Source organism: Drosophila subobscura, chromosome A, assembly GCF_008121235.1.
Source record: "Drosophila subobscura isolate 14011-0131.10 chromosome A, UCBerk_Dsub_1.0, whole genome shotgun sequence".
In the NCBI taxonomy this organism is placed as follows: Eukaryota; Metazoa; Arthropoda; class Insecta; order Diptera; family Drosophilidae; genus Drosophila; species Drosophila subobscura.
In genome coordinates this window covers 19236656-19252882 of record NC_048530.1, presented here as the reverse complement: position 1 = coordinate 19252882, position 16227 = coordinate 19236656, and the positions used below count along the sequence as shown (strand labels likewise).

The window sequence follows — 16227 nt, the reverse complement described above, 5'->3', positions numbered from 1 at the left end:
GAACACACTTTTTTTTTGTAGAAACGTAAAAATAGAAAAACCGGCAAATAAATATCCGTTATGCTATATAGTGATGGGGGAATACAATTGCTTGCAGACTTGAGGTGTCATCGATAGCTAAGATTGAAGACAGTTGGCAGCGCGAGTATCGAATGGGATCAACAATTTAAATAGTTAAATTTATTAAATTTAACTGCAGTCTGCTTATAACCAATACTTTAATTATATTTAACAGATAAGACAGTTCAATAGGCAGCCTTATGTAATGCCATAAAATTGTATTTTCCTTTCATAATTTTATTATGCAAATCACAAAAAATTCCATTTGTTGCTCAAGAAAGGGACAGCTAGAGGGGAAGAGAAAGGGACGAGCACATTGTATAACAATATTTAAACATTAAACAATTTCAATCGGTTAGAAAATAAATGCATTTCTGGTTGGCTGGAGAGTCACGGACTCCCTGGAGCTCCTTAGAGCTTCTCGATCAGAATGGAGGAGGCACCGCCGCCGCCATTGCAGATGGACGCACAGCCCAGCTGGCCGGGCTTGAGGCTGTGGGCGAGATGGGTGACCAGACGGGCACCGGACATGCCAATGGGATGACCCAGGGAGACGGCGCCGCCGTGCACATTCACCTTGGCAGGATCCAAGTCCATTTTCTTCATGTTGGCCAGCGCCACCAGGGAGAAGGCCTCATTGATCTCCCACATGGCCACATCCTCCTTGCGCACGCCGGCGCGCTCCAGCAGCTTGGGCACCGCGAAGGCCGGTGCAATGGGGAAGTCAATGGGATCGGTCTCTGCATCCTGGAATGCCACAATCCTCGCCAGAGGCTTGAGCCCCGCACGCTTCACCGCATCGGCGGACATCAGAACGACAGCGGCGCCGCCATCGTTCAGCGTGGATGCATTGCCGGCGGTCACAGTGCCGTTCTCCCGCTGGAACACCGTCGCCAGCTGCCCGAATTTATCGAAATTGATGCGCTTGTACTCCTCATCCTCGCTGATGGTCACCTCGGGCTTGCGCTTCTGCTGGATCTTGACGGGTGCGATCTCGTTGGCAAAGGCATTGGCCTGCCAGGCGAGGGCCGAGCGCTTGTACGATTGAATGGCGTAGGCGTCCTGGTCCGCCCGCGAGATGCCCATCTTCTTGGCCGTGTTCTCGGCACAGTTGCCCATGTGGAACTTGTTGTAGACGTCCCAGAGGCCGTCAAAGACAATGCCGTCGGTGAGGTTGACGCCGCCGTAGGGTGTGGCGCCGCGTTTCAGATAGAAGGGCACATTGGACATGGACTCCATGCCGCCGGCGATGACCACATCGGCATAGCCGAGCATCAGCGACTGGGCGCCCAGCATGACGGACTTCATGCCCGAGGAGCACACCTTGTTCACGGTCGTGCAGCACACGTTGGTCGGCAGGCCGGCGAAGATGGCCGCCTGGCGGGCGGGTGCCTGTCCGAGGCCCGCGGACACCACATTGCCCATGATCACCTCATTGACGTCGCTCTTGGCGATGCCGGCTCGTTCAATGGCCGCCTCGATGGCCGTGGCGCCCAGCTGGGTGGCACTCAGCGGTGCCAGTTGGCTCTGGAAGCTGCCGATAGGTGTGCGGGCGGCGGACACCACCAAGACATCTTGGATTTTGGAGCTGTACGAGCGACGCGCCTGGGCGCAGAGGTTGCGCGTAGCCTGCAGCAGATTGGCGGACATCACGGACGTTGACAATTAAATGATTAAACCGAGAGATCACACGATGTGGAATATAATCTGAATCAGATCAAAAACCTGTTGCTCGCTTGCGTAACAAGTGCGACCTATCGATTTCACCCACCTATCGACTGCGAACAGCTGTTGATCTTTGGCCATGTAGCAACACTAAAATCGTTTTGAATATAATTTAACGGCGCATTGCGAATTTCTTGTAAATCTTTTCTGATTTTATTCAATACAATACAAGATATTGTACTGCCAAAGAGGATTGATTACTCCCATTACAAATTGCACAGATATGGCATGGTCTTACAACTAATAATACACTTAACAGGATTGAAAGACCTTCATAAAAATAAACACACAAAAAAAAAGGAATAGTGGCAAAAAAAATATAGTTATAGTATGTTGTATGCTTGCATAACGGAACATTATTCCACATCACAAGGCGCGAATCGCTCCGAACCGCCCCTGGCACCCGACTCCTTCCTGCACGCTCTGGGATTGTCCCTAAATCAGCATTTGCTCGCGGGACGACAGCTTCTGGGGACCACCGCCGGCGACCACCAGGGAGCGACGCATGCGATTCCTCTGCATCGTCGAGTTGCGCTCCCGCACCGACTGACGCAGATGCTGGCGACGCCCACCGGCCACACTGCCGCCACCCGCCGCATCCTTCTCGGCCGCATTCATGGCCGCCAACAGCTCAAAGGCTTGTTTCTTCTGCTCCTTGGTCCAGAGTGTGGCCAGCGGTGCCGCTGGTGCTGGTGCCGGTCCTGGTCCCGCTGGCTGTTGTGCTGCCGGCGGTTTCAGAGCCAACGGTGGCCGCGATCGATTAATGACAGGCTGTGGCGCCTGCAGCTGGTTGGCTGGTGCAGCAGCCGCTGGCTTGGGCACCGATTTGGAGCCTCGACTGAGTCCAAACAAAGCCAGAATGGATTTGCGGCGTGTGGAGGAGGCCTGGCTGTCACCCGAATCATTGCTGGAGACGCTCATCTGCATGGGCTGCACAGTGGGTGGAGGAACTGCCGCAGGAGGTGGTGGCGGAGGAACATTCTCTATGCCGTAAGTGACGAACTTCTGTGGCGACTGGAATGTGACCTTGCGCAGGGTGTTGGCGTGGCTCTGCAGTGACTTCGGTGCCGGCAGTGTGGCCAGATTGAGCTTCGCCACCGTGGGCGAGGTCTCGTTCAGCTCAATGGTGCAGTAGGTGTCATCGTGGTGCACCTTTGTGTGTGGCCTGCGCGGCGGAATGGGTGGAGCTGCCATGCCCGTTTGGCTGCACTTGCAGGAAGTGCCTGCTGACGGCTGCTGGTGCAGCTTCTCGAGCAGTTCCCGCTGCAGCGCCTGGACACGCTTCTCGGCCAGCTGCAGCTCATTCTCGCGTGCCTGCAGCTCGATCAGTTTCTGCTGCAGCAGCGACTCCTGCGCGCGGATGGCATGCAGACGCGTCTGCAGCACATCATCGAAAATGTTTTGCGTGAGGCGGCGAGGACTTTGATTTTGACTTTGACTTGGAGCCTCCTCCAGGCGGTTCTTCTGCGGCTGATCGGCATCCTGCTCTTCGCGTCGAATGCTCTCGTAGAGCGCTGGATCCGACTGCTGGACCTTGTTCGTGGCGGGGAAGATGCGACGCTTGGCCGAGTAGAAGAGCTCGCTGCGCAGATCCGGCGTGAAGACACCCGTGACGCTCAGCCGTCGCTGTCCGTAATCCTCGTTGAAGCTGTACTGCTCCGTGAACATGGTGCTCGATAGCTCTGGCAGATCCTCGAAGAGTCGTCCGGGCATGCCGGGCACATTGAAATCCTCGCCAGCCTGCACCAGAGTGGGGAATTCCCCATCCAATTCCGAGATGTTGCGCACGACCAGCGGGTGTCGGATGATCACCTCGATGCCGGGCCGTTGCTCATGGTCCACGGCCAGCATGAAGGCAATAATCTCCTGCAGATCGGAGCTGTAGACGCCTGGAATGCGGCTGAACTCGCCCTGAGCAATCTTCTCGGACAACTGATCGAAGGCGCGGCCACGGAAGGGCGGTCGCAGGGCGCACATCTCGTAGACCAAACATCCCACGGCCCAGACATCGCTCTTGCGATCGTACTGCCGTCCCTTGACCAGCTCCGGGCTCATGTAGTGCGGTGTGCCCACAAATGAGGCGGCAAAGCTCTGGTCCCGCCGCAGCATGCGCGCCAGACCGAAATCACCGAGCTTGGCATTGCCAGCCGCGTCCAGGAATATGTTCGCCGGCTTGATGTCCCTGTGCAGGATGGTGCCGTTGGGTATCTTGTTGTGGCACACCTGCAGGGCGCGGCACAGCTGGAAGAGGACGCGCCAGATGTAGCGCTCCTCGAAGCGCTGCCGCTGCGCCCGGGCACGCTGTATCAGCTGGGAGAGATCACCGCCCGCACAGCACTCCATCACAATGTAGATGGACTTGGCCTCGCGGTTCACCAGATGGTGGTAGTACTGCACGATGTTTGGATGCTGCAGCTGGCGCAGCATGCTGATCTCCGAGACGAGCGAGTCGCACTTGTCGTCGTCCAGCTTGTCGTAGTTCATGCCCTTCCAGGCGAACAGCTCGCCGGTGCTCTTGTCCCGCACCTTGTAGCAGGTGCCGAACGAGCCGTTGCCCATTACGGCCAGCACCTCGTAATCCTGCAGCGTCTTATGGGCAAAGTCCGATGGATCCTCGCCGGATCTGGCCACATTCTGCGGCTTGTCGCTCATTCTGTGTGCGTGTGTGGGTGCGAGGGAGCGATCGTAGGGGGACGGACGACGCGTAATTCCGTTCTTTTCGTGGCTCTGCTCCTCCTCCTAATTTCTCTTCCTGTATCTGTACTTTCGCGTCAAAGTCCGAAACCGAACTAAACTCCAGGCTGGCCTCCTCTCAGCCTCTTCATACGGGTTTTCGGGCAAAGCGAAGGCTGCTGCGCCGACGCACCCACACAAACAAGCTACCTGCGAAAAGGGAAACAACAAAATACAGAAAAGATTGACAGTGCTGCTCGCCTAACCTTTTGCCCGCTAGGTCTTGCCATTACCGCTAACATATAGAAGAAATAGCTAGGAACGACATGCTGCCGGCATAGCTTCTAAAACAACTTAAGGAAATGGAACAGATGTTTATTTAACAATTTATATATAATATAAACATTACTGGTAACACACCTAGCCTTTCCCTGCTTTTCATTATCCAAATATATACATATTTATGCATTCTGCACTACTTAGCCATTTTCCCGCCATCGCCTGCTGCCAGCACTGATGCCGTGATATTCCTGCATTTCTCGTTTGCTTCCAAGAATGGTAATCTGCTGCTGTCGCACTCTAGCGCAAGCAAACGAGAATATGCACTTTGCAAATCGCCTTTTCTGTGGTACTCGCACTCTCCATATCCCCCCGCTGTGCAAGCAACGTGCACTTGTGAGGCGAATTTTCGGGCCCACAGGAGATCCTGTGTACAAAATAGAACCGTTGGACACAATCAAAATCTTCCATGACGCAGCACGCCCTGGCAATTCCAGCTATTGTTGCCTCTTGAACACAAAACCCGAGCCGAGCCTTTTACCCCCACCCTTCACGAGCCTGACCATAAAAATAAATTAGTTTTGTTGCATTGGCATTTCAATTTGGTTTCTCAATTGTCGTCTGGTTATGCTATACGCTATACACTCTGCACTGCGGTGCGCTTCTCAAGCGGGGATTGGATTATGTTACCACTCAGATTTCATAATCATATTTCCAGTGCATTTCCATTGAGCGGAGAGAGAAGAGGAATGGAATATGATGAGCCATGTATGTACATTCTAGTGCAATCTAACGGGATGGCTTCCAAACAAGTATTTTGCGCAGTTCTAAATAAAAACAGACACACACACAGCCAGAAGCATCCACAGAGGGTCGTTGGTGTTGTCTCACTTCCACGTGTGTAAATAAACATGCAAAAGGAGGATCCTCAGAGCCAGGTAAATTCGAGGGAAAACGAGTTATGTTATCTTCTGCTTGGTCCAGAGACCCCTGGCTTATCGTTATGTTAGGCCCGTGTGTTGATGGTTTTATGGTTTTCATGTGTAAAACAAACAATGGGCCCAAACGAGACACAGACGCAATCCTTCATACATAAATAAATCAAGTCACAGAAAGGTCTACCTCTCTCTCTCTCTACCCCGTGACCGCAACCAGATTTGTACAGGTCGGGCATGTATACAGAATTGTGGGCTCTACAGATTACAGATCGCACTCTCCAGGGTCAACTTTCACATAGCCATTTTACGGTTTATTAGTTAAGAGTGAAAAAAAACATGTTGTTTAATGCTAAGTAAAGCGCTGCCCACCCTCACCAGGATGGTTCTTGGTTTGCGCTGCCACCGGGACGGGCGTACAGAGCGCTCTTGTCGCGGAACATGGTCATTCGCTCCGTCTCCTTCTTGTCCAGGAAGTGGCCAAGGGCGAAGCCGAAAAATGGCACGATTGCCCACAGGGCACGCTTGTCCAGGCCGAGCACCATCTTAACGTGATATAGACAAAGTAGCTTCCTCTAGCTCTGACTCTTTAGCTGAGCGCTGTGTGCCAACTGGTGTTGCTGGCGCTTCCACTTGCGGGTGTGCGACCAATCTGCGTAGATGGAGCCGACTGCAACAGTGGGAAAGAATATCACTGCAGCGTACTTTCGAGCCAATTGAGAGACAACACTACTGCCCATAAGTCTGGAAAACAAACACAAGATGAGACATGAGGATGTGGTATTGGAGCGTTGTGGTGGAGCGCTGTTTGGATTACGTAATGAAAATGACAGGCAGGCTCGTTTACATTTGTTAGATGCAAGCGCTGTGTGGGCAATTCCTTACTATGATTTAGTTTACGGCGTTTAAATGATGCGGTATAGCGAATTTTCTATGAATTCAGGCTCCAATTTGATAATTTAGTTTTGTTTTGCAACTTACTTATAGCAGCGATAGCACTAGTGCTGCCGGACCACAATAATTGAATGCTGGATCAGGCAGCGCCATCAGCTGTTCAACTATCGATTGCTGGAATGCAATTTCTGCGATAGGGAATGTTATTTGTTTTATATTATATTTTCATTAATATATATTGCATTTATGTGCATTAAATTGCACTCTTGTATAAAGGTTATACGACATACAAATACAATTGTTAATATGGACTATCGATTAAACTAACACGGCCACACTAATCGCGAATTGAATTTGTTATTGCAGAAAAGCGGGGCTCGTGCGCGGGATTTTTGTTGTAAACTTTGCAAATCTGGATGCATTTTCTGAGATGATAGCCGTCGCAGAACCGCCACGGGAATTCGTTCCGCGCGGTCGTCAGGCGGCAGAAGAGCATCCCGGTCCACCGGATCAGCCGCTGTCCAAGTACCAGCCCACCGAGCACTTTCTGCTGCAGCGTCTCCAAAACGTGAACATATCCGCCGGCGGCGTCACCGAGGAGCCGCAGGAGTTCTGGTCGATACGCGAGATCTACGATGACTACGAGGCCAGCTACGAGCGCAACCATCGTCGTCGCCAGTTGATTGAGCACACGAAAAAATGCGGCCCGCAGGCGGCGGCTGCCACTCAGTTGTCCACGCTGCCGCGCCACCTGTTGAACCCCGAGATGGAGCATCGCGAGGAGCCCTTGTGCGACTACATGGTGAACAACGAGGAGGAGCTGTACGTGAACAAGAACACGGTCATTTGGACACAAGGCCTCGGCGACGAGGACGATGGCGTCTACAAGCGCATGTGCTTCACCTGCGACTATCCGGTGAAGTTTGCCTGCTTCCTCAATCGCAGCTTCGTGCGCGGTCGCCTTGCCCAGCTGAAGGCGGCCATCGACGCGGAGGACGACAGCCTGAAGGCCATCTGTGTGATGGACTCGGATGCGATGCGCGTCTATTGCAATGATGGTGAGGATTTCCTGGCCAGCGTGGAGTTTCCCGTCGGCCACCTGTGGCAGACCAAGCACGGCCTGTTGCTGGAAAAGGACCCGGACAATGCGCTCATCGCAAATCTCTCGATACCCATGCCGCGGCTGTTCTCCATGTCCCATCCGCTGCACGAGGCCTGTCCGGTGGTGCTCAAGACATGCACCAATTCCACCGGCTATGTGATAGAACCCGAATACAGCGTCATCTACACCACGGAGGACTCTGATCTGGTGCTGCTCTACGACTCGAAATTCTTCAAGCATTTCGTTGCGCGCCTGCGGAAGGTGACGCCCGAGGAGGTGAATCTTGTGCAGCAGGACTTGGGGCACACCACAATCGGTCCACGTTCGTCCAGTGCCAGCAGCTTTAGCACACCCAAGGCCACAGGAAGTGAGTCCCCAGAGACAGCCTTTACTTTTACTTTTACTTTTATTTTATATTTCATTCTCTTTGCCAGCCACACCGAAAGTGCCGGCGAATGTTTCGTTTTTGGGCAGGAATAACACCACGAGCACAACGGCCACTGCCACGCACACACCACTGGGGCATAATCTATCCAAGTTTGGACTCAGCCAATCGCAGTCATTCAGCGGCGTCCTGGGCCAGACCAAGCAAGTGTACCAGCTCCTCCACGCAAGAGTTTTCCCATTTTAATGTCCCTTGTTCTTCCTTTTGCTGGCAGTCGCGCGTCGCTGGGCACGCCACTCAGTCAGCTGCAGAGCAGCTTGGGCCAGTCCATGTCCGCCAAGGATATGCGCAAAATGACGCACGTGAAGCCAGCGAAGCCCATCGAGCCGGAGATGTGTCTGGAGCATATTTGGACAGAGAATACCTATGGCACGTATGTGGTTTGTGCGATTACCCCCCACTGGCATTTATTTATATCTGTCCTTTCCCCCGCAGGCAACGCGAGTTCTGCGAGATGGCCACACGCGGCTTTATCCACACGGATCTGGTGGGTCAGACGTACATGTGCTATCTGCTGGCCCGTTCCTGCCGCCTGCAGATGGTTCGCATCACGGGCTATGGCAGCACGGATGTGCAGCTCTCGACCATGGCCTCCACGCTGCCGGCCAAGGATGCTGTGGGCTTGAATCGTATGCACATGATTGCTGTCCTGGATCCGGGCGGCAGTCTCATTCTCTACACCGGCACCGTGCTCATCTCCAAGGTGCACATTACGCCGCTGCTGGCCTCCAGTGTGCCCACCACATCGATGGCCACGCCCAAGACTGTGCCAGCAGCAGCAGCAGCATCCGGAGCAGCAGTCACAGCCAAAGCCAGCAGCAACAGCAGCGGCAGCGGCGGTGGCAGCTCCTCCTTTGGCGATGTGCGTCGCAGCAGCCTGTTGCCCACGAAGGCACCCGCAGATTTGGCCAGCTTTGACGAGGAGCTGCACATGCTGTCGCCGATTGCCCCGCAGGTTGTGTCCTACACGCACCGACAGGCGCACAACATATGCAAATCGCTGCGTGATCCGGCGGGTAATCGCTTGACGCTGGTCTATGCCACCGGACGCATGCTGCGGATAGCCCTGCCGCTGCTGAACGACACGCGACTGGTGACGCGCTGCATTGCCACGCTGCGGCAGGTGCTGAATCCCACACAATTTCTGCACTTTATCATCCGCTGGTACAGCGCGCGCAATCCGCCCGGATCGCGGGATCTCAGCAGCGAGCAGGAGTGGCAAATCTTTCGGAGCACGCTGCTCGCGCTGATGGGCTGCACGGCGGCGCCTGATATGGAAACGGCCGAGAGCTATGGCCGGTGCGCCACACCCGTGCCGCATTCACCGCAGGCAGAGGAGAGCGGCGGCACTGGCGGTGATTCGCTGAGTGCTGGCCTGCAGAATGAGCCCAAGAAGCGGCGCAAGTACAACGATTGCGAGGAGTATACCGACGAGGACTGGGAGTTTCTGTTGCTGCAAACGACGCTGGCGCCCTGCGGCAGCGATGGCCACAGCTACAGCGTGGACATGAGTGCGCCGCTATTTCAGATGATACCCGCCATATTCTATAGCCTGCATTTGCTGTACGAGGATCTCAAGTTGGATGTGATCTTTCAGGCGGCACAATCCTACTTGGCAGGGGTAAGTAGTCAGCTCCCATGGTGAAATTACTTACAGGGTGCATCCCTTCTGGTGCTTGTCTCTGTTGAGCGTGGTGAATAAGTTAGCGGAGAACGGCACCTTTTGGGTAATTTCACCAGGGCCCTGATTTCTTCACTCTACAGCTCTCTTTTCTCTTCTCTCTCTTCTCTGCCTTGCAGTTCCTGCATCAGATGGCCATTGACATGCAGCTGGATAATTATGTGCTGCATTATGTGCTGGACTTTCCGGAGCTGACACACAAGACGAGCAAGTTGTCGCTGCTTAGCTTCGAGCATGGCTCCATGATGCAGCATCAGGAACTGTTGCGTGTGCCCACGCCGAGCGTGTTCGGACAGATGGAGCACATTGTGCTGACGCGGGAGGAGGTGCTGCCCTACAGCTTCATCGAGTGCATCAATGAGCGCAGTCGCAACATGCTGCAACTGCTGTCGCTGGTCCTGCACGGACCGGAGCGCATCAAGCACTGGTGGCAGCTGCTCGAGCTACCCGAGGCCGTGCAATCGAACTACCCCAAGCGGACGAAGCGCACGATAACGGGCGGTGTGCCCAAGTATCATCAGCTGCTGGAGCTGCTGCTGGCCATGCACTATACGCGGCAGGACATTGAGCGCTTTCCGGCCGCCGTGCATCTGATCGTGGCCGAAGCATTGGAGCAGGCGCGCGTCTCGCCGCCGATGAGCAGCAGCATGTCCGCCTACGATCTGATACTGCGCCCCGAGCTGGCATCCCACTTTACGCTCGCCTTTCTCGAGAAGAGCATCGAGCAGCCGCACTGCGGGCGTGTCTACAAGGAGGACTCGCTGTCCGCGCGCTGTGCCATGAGTGCGGGCCAGGGGCGCATGACCACAGAGCCGGATACGGACCTGCGGCACGATGACATGGACAACATGGACACGAAACTGCTGAGATTACGCTTCCCGGACGACATGCGCGTGGAGGAGGTGCGCCGCCTGCTCAGCAGCTCCGAGCCGGTGCCCATTGAGGTGCACCAATCGCCGGGCACGAGCGACCACGAATTCATCGAGGAGCAGGAGAAGCAATTGTTTGCGCTGTGCGCCCGCACCATGACCCTGCCGCTGGGTCGTGGCATGTTCACGCTGCGCACGCTGCTGCCCAAGCCCAGCGACAGCATGCCCATGCCGAAGCTGTGTCTGGTGGGACGGGAGCCGCACAAGGGCACCACCATTGAGATGCAACAGATCGAGTTTCCGGCGAACATGAGCATGTGGCCCTCGTTCCACAATGGCGTGGCCACTGGCCTGAAGATATCGCCGCAGGCACAGGATGTCGACTCCACGTGGATCGTTTACAACAAGCCCAAGGCACAGGCGAACAATGCCCTGGAGCATGCGGGCTTCCTCATGGCCCTCGGCCTCAATGGACACCTGCGGACGCTGTCCTTCATGAGCGTCTACAAGTATTTGGTGAAGTGCGACGAGATGACCAACGTGGGCCTGCTGCTGGGCATCTCGGCGGCACATCGCGGCACCATGGACACCAAGATCACCAAATTGCTGAGCGTTCATCTCGAAGCGCTGCTGCCGGCCACCGCCATGGAGCTGGACATACCGCAGAGCACACAGGTGGCCGCCCTCATGGGCATTGGCATGCTCTACCAGGGCTCGGCCAAGCGGCACATTGCCGAGGTGCTGCTGCAAGAGATTGGCCGTCCGCCCGGCCCCGAAATGGAGAATTGTGTGGAGCGCGAATCGTATGCCATGACAGCGGGCCTGGCCCTCGGCTTGGTCACGCTCGGGCAGGGTGAGTCGCCCGCCGGCCTCAGGGATCTCCAGCTGCCGGATACGCTGCACTACTACATGATGGGCGGCGTGAAGCGCCCGATTACGGGCTCCCAGAAGGAGAAGTACCGCCTGGCCTCGTTCCAAGTGCGCGAGGGCGAGAATGTGAATATCGATGTGACAGCGCCGGGCGCCACACTGGCCCTGGGTCTGATGTTCTTCAATTCGGGCAACACGGCGATTGCCGAGTGGATGCAGCCACCGGATTCGCGTTATCTGCTGGACATGGTACGGCCCGATTTCCTGCTGCTGCGCACCATTGCCCGCGGCCTGATTATGTGGGAAGATGTGCGCCCGGACAACGACTGGTTCCAGGCCCAATTCCCAGCCAATTTGCGCGTTCACTTGCGGCTGCCAATGCGCGACGATGAGCCACAGCCAGAGGACAGCGACGTGGACTACGAGGCCATCACGTAAGCAGACATTTTAGATTATTTTGGTACCTCTTTTGCTTATATTTTTGCTCATTTGACAGTCAGGCGTATTGCAACATTGTGGCTGGTGCTGCCTTTTGCATTGGCCTGAAGTACGCGGGCACGGAGAATGCGATTGCCTTTGCCACACTGCGTGCGGCCATCAAGGAGTTCCTGAGCTTTCCTGGCACACCCATGGGCGAGTGTGCGGGCCGCACCACCGTCGAGAGTTGTCTGATGGTGCTGCTGATTGCCATTTCCCTGGTGTTTGCCGGCTCTGGCAACTGTGAGATTTTGCGCATTATTCGATTTCTGAGATCACGCGTGGGTCCGCAGTATCCGCACATTACGTACGGCTCCCACATGGCCATACACATGTCGCTGGGGCTGCTGTTCCTGGGCGCGGGTCGCTTCACCATTGCCAAGACCCCCGAATCGATAGCGGCGCTGGTGTGCGCCTTCTTCCCCAAGTTTCCCATCCACAGCAATGACAATCGGTGAGCAAAACGCGCTGACAGTCGCCAACAAATGCTAAATCCTTTCCGTTTCCTGTTGCAGCTATCATTTGCAGGCACTGCGGCACTTGTATGTGCTGGCTGTGGAGCCGCGACTGTTTCTGCCACGCGACATTGACACGCATCAGCTGTGTCTGTGCAACATTTCTGTGCTGGAGGTGGGCGCCAGTGAGCTGCGACGCCTGCCCATTGCCCCGTGCATCCTGCCCGAGCTGAGCACGCTGCAGAAGGTGATCGTGGACGATGAGAACTATTGGCCGGTGTGCTTTGAGCGCTCGCGCAACTGGCATCAGCTGGAGAAGGCACTGGAGATGAGTGCACCGATTGACATTAAGAAGCGGACGGGCTGCCTCTCCCATCTGGAGGATCCGGATCGTCTCAAGAGCATGCTCGCCCAGACACTGACACTCGAGCAGAGCATCTGCTGGCAGATCGACACGAGCGATCTGAAGCGTTTCGAGGCGGAGGTGATGATAAAACCATTCCTTAGCCGCTGCCTCGACACCAAAGGCACGCAGCTCAGTCACGAGGAGCTGGTGAAGCGGCATCAGTTGATTCTGCTGTTCTACAATGCGGTGGTCAAGGATCGCATGCACCTGCTGCCCGTCTACCTCACACTCTTCGATGTAAGCTAAAACCCCACCAGATTAAAGCTCATTCTCTTATCTCATTAATACTTCTGTTCTTCTGCAGCACGTAACGAAGCCCATGCCCAACAACACGGATGTGTGGCAGCTGAAGCTGATTGATTCGTATTTGGGTCGCGGCAAGGAGTCGGATCATGCCCGCCTCTCCGTGGAACTCATCCAAATGATGCAGGAGATCTTCAAGCAGCAAATGGAGGCCTCCACCGCCGAGCTGTGCATACCGCTGCGCTCATTCCTCAGCCAGAAGCGACTCGAGCCCAGCTATGTGGCCACCATCAGTGGGCCAGATCTGCAGCGCGTCTTCTGCCTGATCAACTACTACAATCTGATGCCCAATATGCTGACGGGCGTGGATCTAAACGATGCTGCTGCTGGTGGCCCAATAAACTATATGCACTTGCTCTATGCATTTCGGCATTTAAACCTCGGGGCAAACACCGTCTTTGGCCTGCTCAAAATACTGCAGGCGCTCGCCTGCTGCCAGCCAACGACACTCGAGGAGGCGCCCTCGATCATGGCCATGGCCATGGGTGGAGTGCCATGATATTCGCTACTGAAAATTATCCAACCAAATGAATTGCGAATTATGTCTACAATATCTGTGGCTAGCGGATATATATATTTTTTTTCGATTTCTTTTTTAATTTCCATTTTTTCTTTAAGATTTGCAATTGCCTCCAGGACTGAGGTATTCCTCCTTGGACTAGGAATGCATTTCATTAGAGCTCGGTATTAAGTAACATAGTTTTCATCTTTTTATTTCAATTTTAATTAAGCAGAACTCGATTTTCATTTATTTTATTTCTCATTTCAATTGAAAGAATTGAAAGAAGCTTCATTTGTTAGAGTTGATTGGGAGCATCATTCACTGAAGATTATAAATGAGTAATTAGGTATTACGAATGGATCAAAGATGCCTATAGCTATAGCATCTAAATATTTCTTATAGTTTCCCCCATCTTTAAATTAGAATTTAAGTGTATTAATGATGTTCTTGCAGATGCAATCCACACTTTGTGGATTCCTTTTTATTATGAAACATTTTCTGAAATAATTTGTTTTTCTATTCATAATTTAAGCACAAAATTGTTAACTACTTCTGCTGCTGCATAGATAGAAATTACTGCCTTTGAGCTATCATAATCCTGCATTTAATAGTTGCTTATGTGTGGGGGGTTCCTTTATTATAAAATAAATCATGGTAAAGAATGGAATAATCAATCGTATCACTAAGAAATACTCTGTATAAAGTTCGGCTTGGCCTGTAAAGCTACCTCTTTGGCGGCAAACCACTGTCAACCGCTTTATAAGACATAGGCATCAATATATATAAATAAATATATATATAATACAGATATGTACAAAAAGATGAATTAAAAAATGGTTGAAAATACACAAAAAATGCCTCAGACAATGCGCTGGGTCTCGCCCGCTGCCACCTCATCCACCTTGGGTCGACAGCAGCGATTGTAGAGATAAATGCCGAGCAGGGGAAGCGGTGTCATCACGGCCACCGACACGGGCACCACCGTGGTGAGATCCGATTGCGGCGACTCCAGCGTGGTGGTCAGCAGGAAGATGGCAATGCCTGTGTTCTGTATGCCCGTTTCGATGGCAATGGTCAGGGCATCAGCCGCGGTCTGATGCAGCAACTTGGCAGCCAGCCAGGCAAAGATATAGCCCAGCGCAGGCAGCGCCATGCCGGCGACAGCAATCTGCGGGGGGAGAGCAAATAACATACAAATTGAGCAAACCAAACGCTGATTGAGTGGCTCACCTGCCAGGAGAACAAGTAGAAGAGATACCAGTTCGTGATGATCGCAAAGATCACAATGAACAGGATGAGGCAGGCGGAGATGGGCTTCAGCAGGCGCACGAGGACACGGGTGAGACGCGGCGAACGCTTCTGGATGGCCAGGCCCATCAGCAGGGGTATAATGAGGCAGACACAGTAGGTGGCAATCGTTCCGTATGGCACCTGCATACCAGCCCGCTCAAAGATCAACTGGCCGAGTGTGAAAATCCACAGCGGCATAGTGACAAAGGCGGCCACATTGCTCACCGTGGTCATTAGCACTGAGAGATGAATGTTGCCGCCGAGCACCGCGGACCAGGTATTGGATGCTCCGCCGCTGGGCGATATGCCAGTGAAGAAGAGACCCAGCTGCATGGCCGGAGCCTCGGGGAAGATGAATATGCCCAGAGCGTAGCTTAGCAGCGGCATGGCCACCACCTGCATCACGAATCCGATGCAGGGGCCGACTGGCCGCGTTACCAGTCCGCGCAGCACCTCCAGATTGAGAGCGGCGCCAAAGTTGATGTACAGCAGTGACATCAGCAGAACGATGGAGCCGATGAAGACGTGATCCACCACACGGCTCGGACGCTGCACCCTCACGTCCAGCGTGCTGTCATTGGTGCTCTGCGTGGGCAGCTGGCTGCTGTTCGACAAGTTGTCAAACAGACGGACTGTGATCTTGGTCTCGCCCAGAAAGTGGGCATTCACCGTGATGTCGCCCGTCCAGTCACGTGTGTCCGGATTGAACAGATCCACGGCTATGGTGGAGTTCTCGTCGGGCACACTGGCCAGATCTGTGGCGGCGCTCTCCACGCGGAAGACATAGCGCTGGGGCTGCTGCATCGTCGATGGCGGCACATTCTCCAGCGTGAGCGACACTAGTACAGCTTTCTCCATGCGCAGCTGGACGCTGGCTGGCCGAAAGTGCGCCATCCAGGCCAGGGCTATGGGCGAGAGGCCCAGCGCGAGCATCAGCCACATCCATCCCAGCACAGGTGATGCCATTTTTATATAATATATGCAATGTGTAGCTTCCGCACGCTACAAGTGTCTGTCGCGTGGGGTCTGGGTGAGAGCTGGGCGGCAAGTAAATCTAATGGAAAAACGAAACGCACTAAAAACACACATTACAAATGCAATTGCAACTGTAGTCCCCCCCGACACACACCTGCAGTTGGCCAGACAGAGATGACTAGATGCTGCCTGATTGTGCGATCGTTGATCTGAGCGTGCCAGAGCGAGACAAGCCGAGCCCGAAAACCGGCTAACAATCGCAACCGAAATATATCGACAAAGCCAC

General features: G+C 54.1%; 6 protein-coding genes across 7 annotated transcripts; 1 reads left to right on the top strand and 5 right to left on the bottom strand.

Moving 5' to 3' along the window:
• Nucleotides 1-400: 400 nt before the first annotated feature.
• On the bottom strand, nt 401-1825 carry LOC117903814 (acetyl-CoA acetyltransferase, mitochondrial). Its single transcript, XM_034816254.1, has one exon. The coding sequence runs from the start codon at nt 1708-1710 to the stop codon at nt 472-474; it is 1239 nt and encodes a 412-aa protein (XP_034672145.1). The 5' UTR covers nt 1711-1825; the 3' UTR covers nt 401-471.
• Nucleotides 1826-1945: 120 nt separating this feature from the next.
• LOC117903811 (serine/threonine-protein kinase Nek5) lies at nt 1946-4673 on the bottom strand. The gene has a single exon (XM_034816248.1). The coding sequence runs from the start codon at nt 4435-4437 to the stop codon at nt 2221-2223; it is 2217 nt and encodes a 738-aa protein (XP_034672139.1). The 5' UTR covers nt 4438-4673; the 3' UTR covers nt 1946-2220.
• A 1286-nt stretch (nt 4674-5959) lies between these two features.
• LOC117902155 (NADH dehydrogenase [ubiquinone] 1 beta subcomplex subunit 1) lies at nt 5960-6251 on the bottom strand. Its single transcript, XM_034813295.1, has one exon. It carries the CDS (start codon nt 6215-6217, stop codon nt 6047-6049), a length of 171 nt encoding a protein of 56 aa, XP_034669186.1. The 5' UTR covers nt 6218-6251; the 3' UTR covers nt 5960-6046.
• On the bottom strand, nt 6138-6794 carry LOC117902162. 2 transcript variants are annotated; one of them, XM_034813304.1, is made up of 2 exons: nt 6654-6794; nt 6138-6416 (listed from the first exon to the last, which is right to left on the bottom strand). In XM_034813304.1, exon 2 carries the CDS (start codon nt 6410-6412, stop codon nt 6248-6250), a length of 165 nt encoding a protein of 54 aa, XP_034669195.1. In that variant the 5' UTR covers nt 6413-6416; nt 6654-6794; the 3' UTR covers nt 6138-6247. The 2 variants fall into 2 exon arrangements, with proteins under 2 accessions (XP_034669195.1, XP_034669203.1); XM_034813312.1 differs by having other exon boundaries at nt 6558-6686.
• A 117-nt stretch (nt 6795-6911) lies between these two features.
• LOC117889645 (anaphase-promoting complex subunit 1) lies at nt 6912-14482 on the top strand. The gene is made up of 8 exons (XM_034794109.1): nt 6912-8035; nt 8103-8256; nt 8328-8486; nt 8549-9734; nt 9914-11967; nt 12030-12464; nt 12526-13108; nt 13176-14482. Exons 1-8 carry the CDS (start codon nt 6997-6999, stop codon nt 13671-13673), a joined length of 6108 nt encoding a protein of 2035 aa, XP_034650000.1. The 5' UTR covers nt 6912-6996; the 3' UTR covers nt 13674-14482.
• LOC117889646 (ileal sodium/bile acid cotransporter) lies at nt 14292-16060 on the bottom strand. Its single transcript, XM_034794110.1, has 2 exons — nt 14907-16060; nt 14292-14844 (listed from the first exon to the last, which is right to left on the bottom strand). The coding sequence occupies exons 1-2, from the start codon at nt 15930-15932 to the stop codon at nt 14536-14538; spliced, it is 1335 nt and encodes a 444-aa protein (XP_034650001.1). The 5' UTR covers nt 15933-16060; the 3' UTR covers nt 14292-14535.
• Between the last annotated feature and the right edge of the window lie 167 nt (nt 16061-16227).

Bases quoted from the DNA above. Each gene is read 5' to 3' on its own strand.
- LOC117903814 (XM_034816254.1), bottom strand. From the start codon at position 1,710: ATGTCCGCCAATCTGCTGCAGGCTACGCGCAACCTCTGCGCCCAGGCG.
- LOC117903811 (XM_034816248.1), bottom strand. From the start codon at position 4,437: ATGAGCGACAAGCCGCAGAATGTGGCCAGATCCGGCGAGGATCCATCG.
- LOC117902155 (XM_034813295.1), bottom strand. From the start codon at position 6,217: ATGGTGCTCGGCCTGGACAAGCGTGCCCTGTGGGCAATCGTGCCATTT.
- LOC117902162 (XM_034813304.1), bottom strand. From the start codon at position 6,412: ATGGGCAGTAGTGTTGTCTCTCAATTGGCTCGAAAGTACGCTGCAGTG.
- LOC117889645 (XM_034794109.1), top strand. From the start codon at position 6,997: ATGATAGCCGTCGCAGAACCGCCACGGGAATTCGTTCCGCGCGGTCGT. The intron at 8,036-8,102 runs GTGAGTCCCCAG...TCTCTTTGCCAG, and splicing joins CACACCCAAGGCCACAGGAA to CCACACCGAAAGTGCCGGCG. The intron at 13,109-13,175 runs GTAAGCTAAAAC...GTTCTTCTGCAG, and splicing joins TCTACCTCACACTCTTCGAT to CACGTAACGAAGCCCATGCC.
- LOC117889646 (XM_034794110.1), bottom strand. From the start codon at position 15,932: ATGGCATCACCTGTGCTGGGATGGATGTGGCTGATGCTCGCGCTGGGC. The intron at 14,845-14,906 runs GTGAGCCACTCA...CTCCCCCCGCAG, and splicing joins TCTACTTGTTCTCCTGGCAG to ATTGCTGTCGCCGGCATGGC.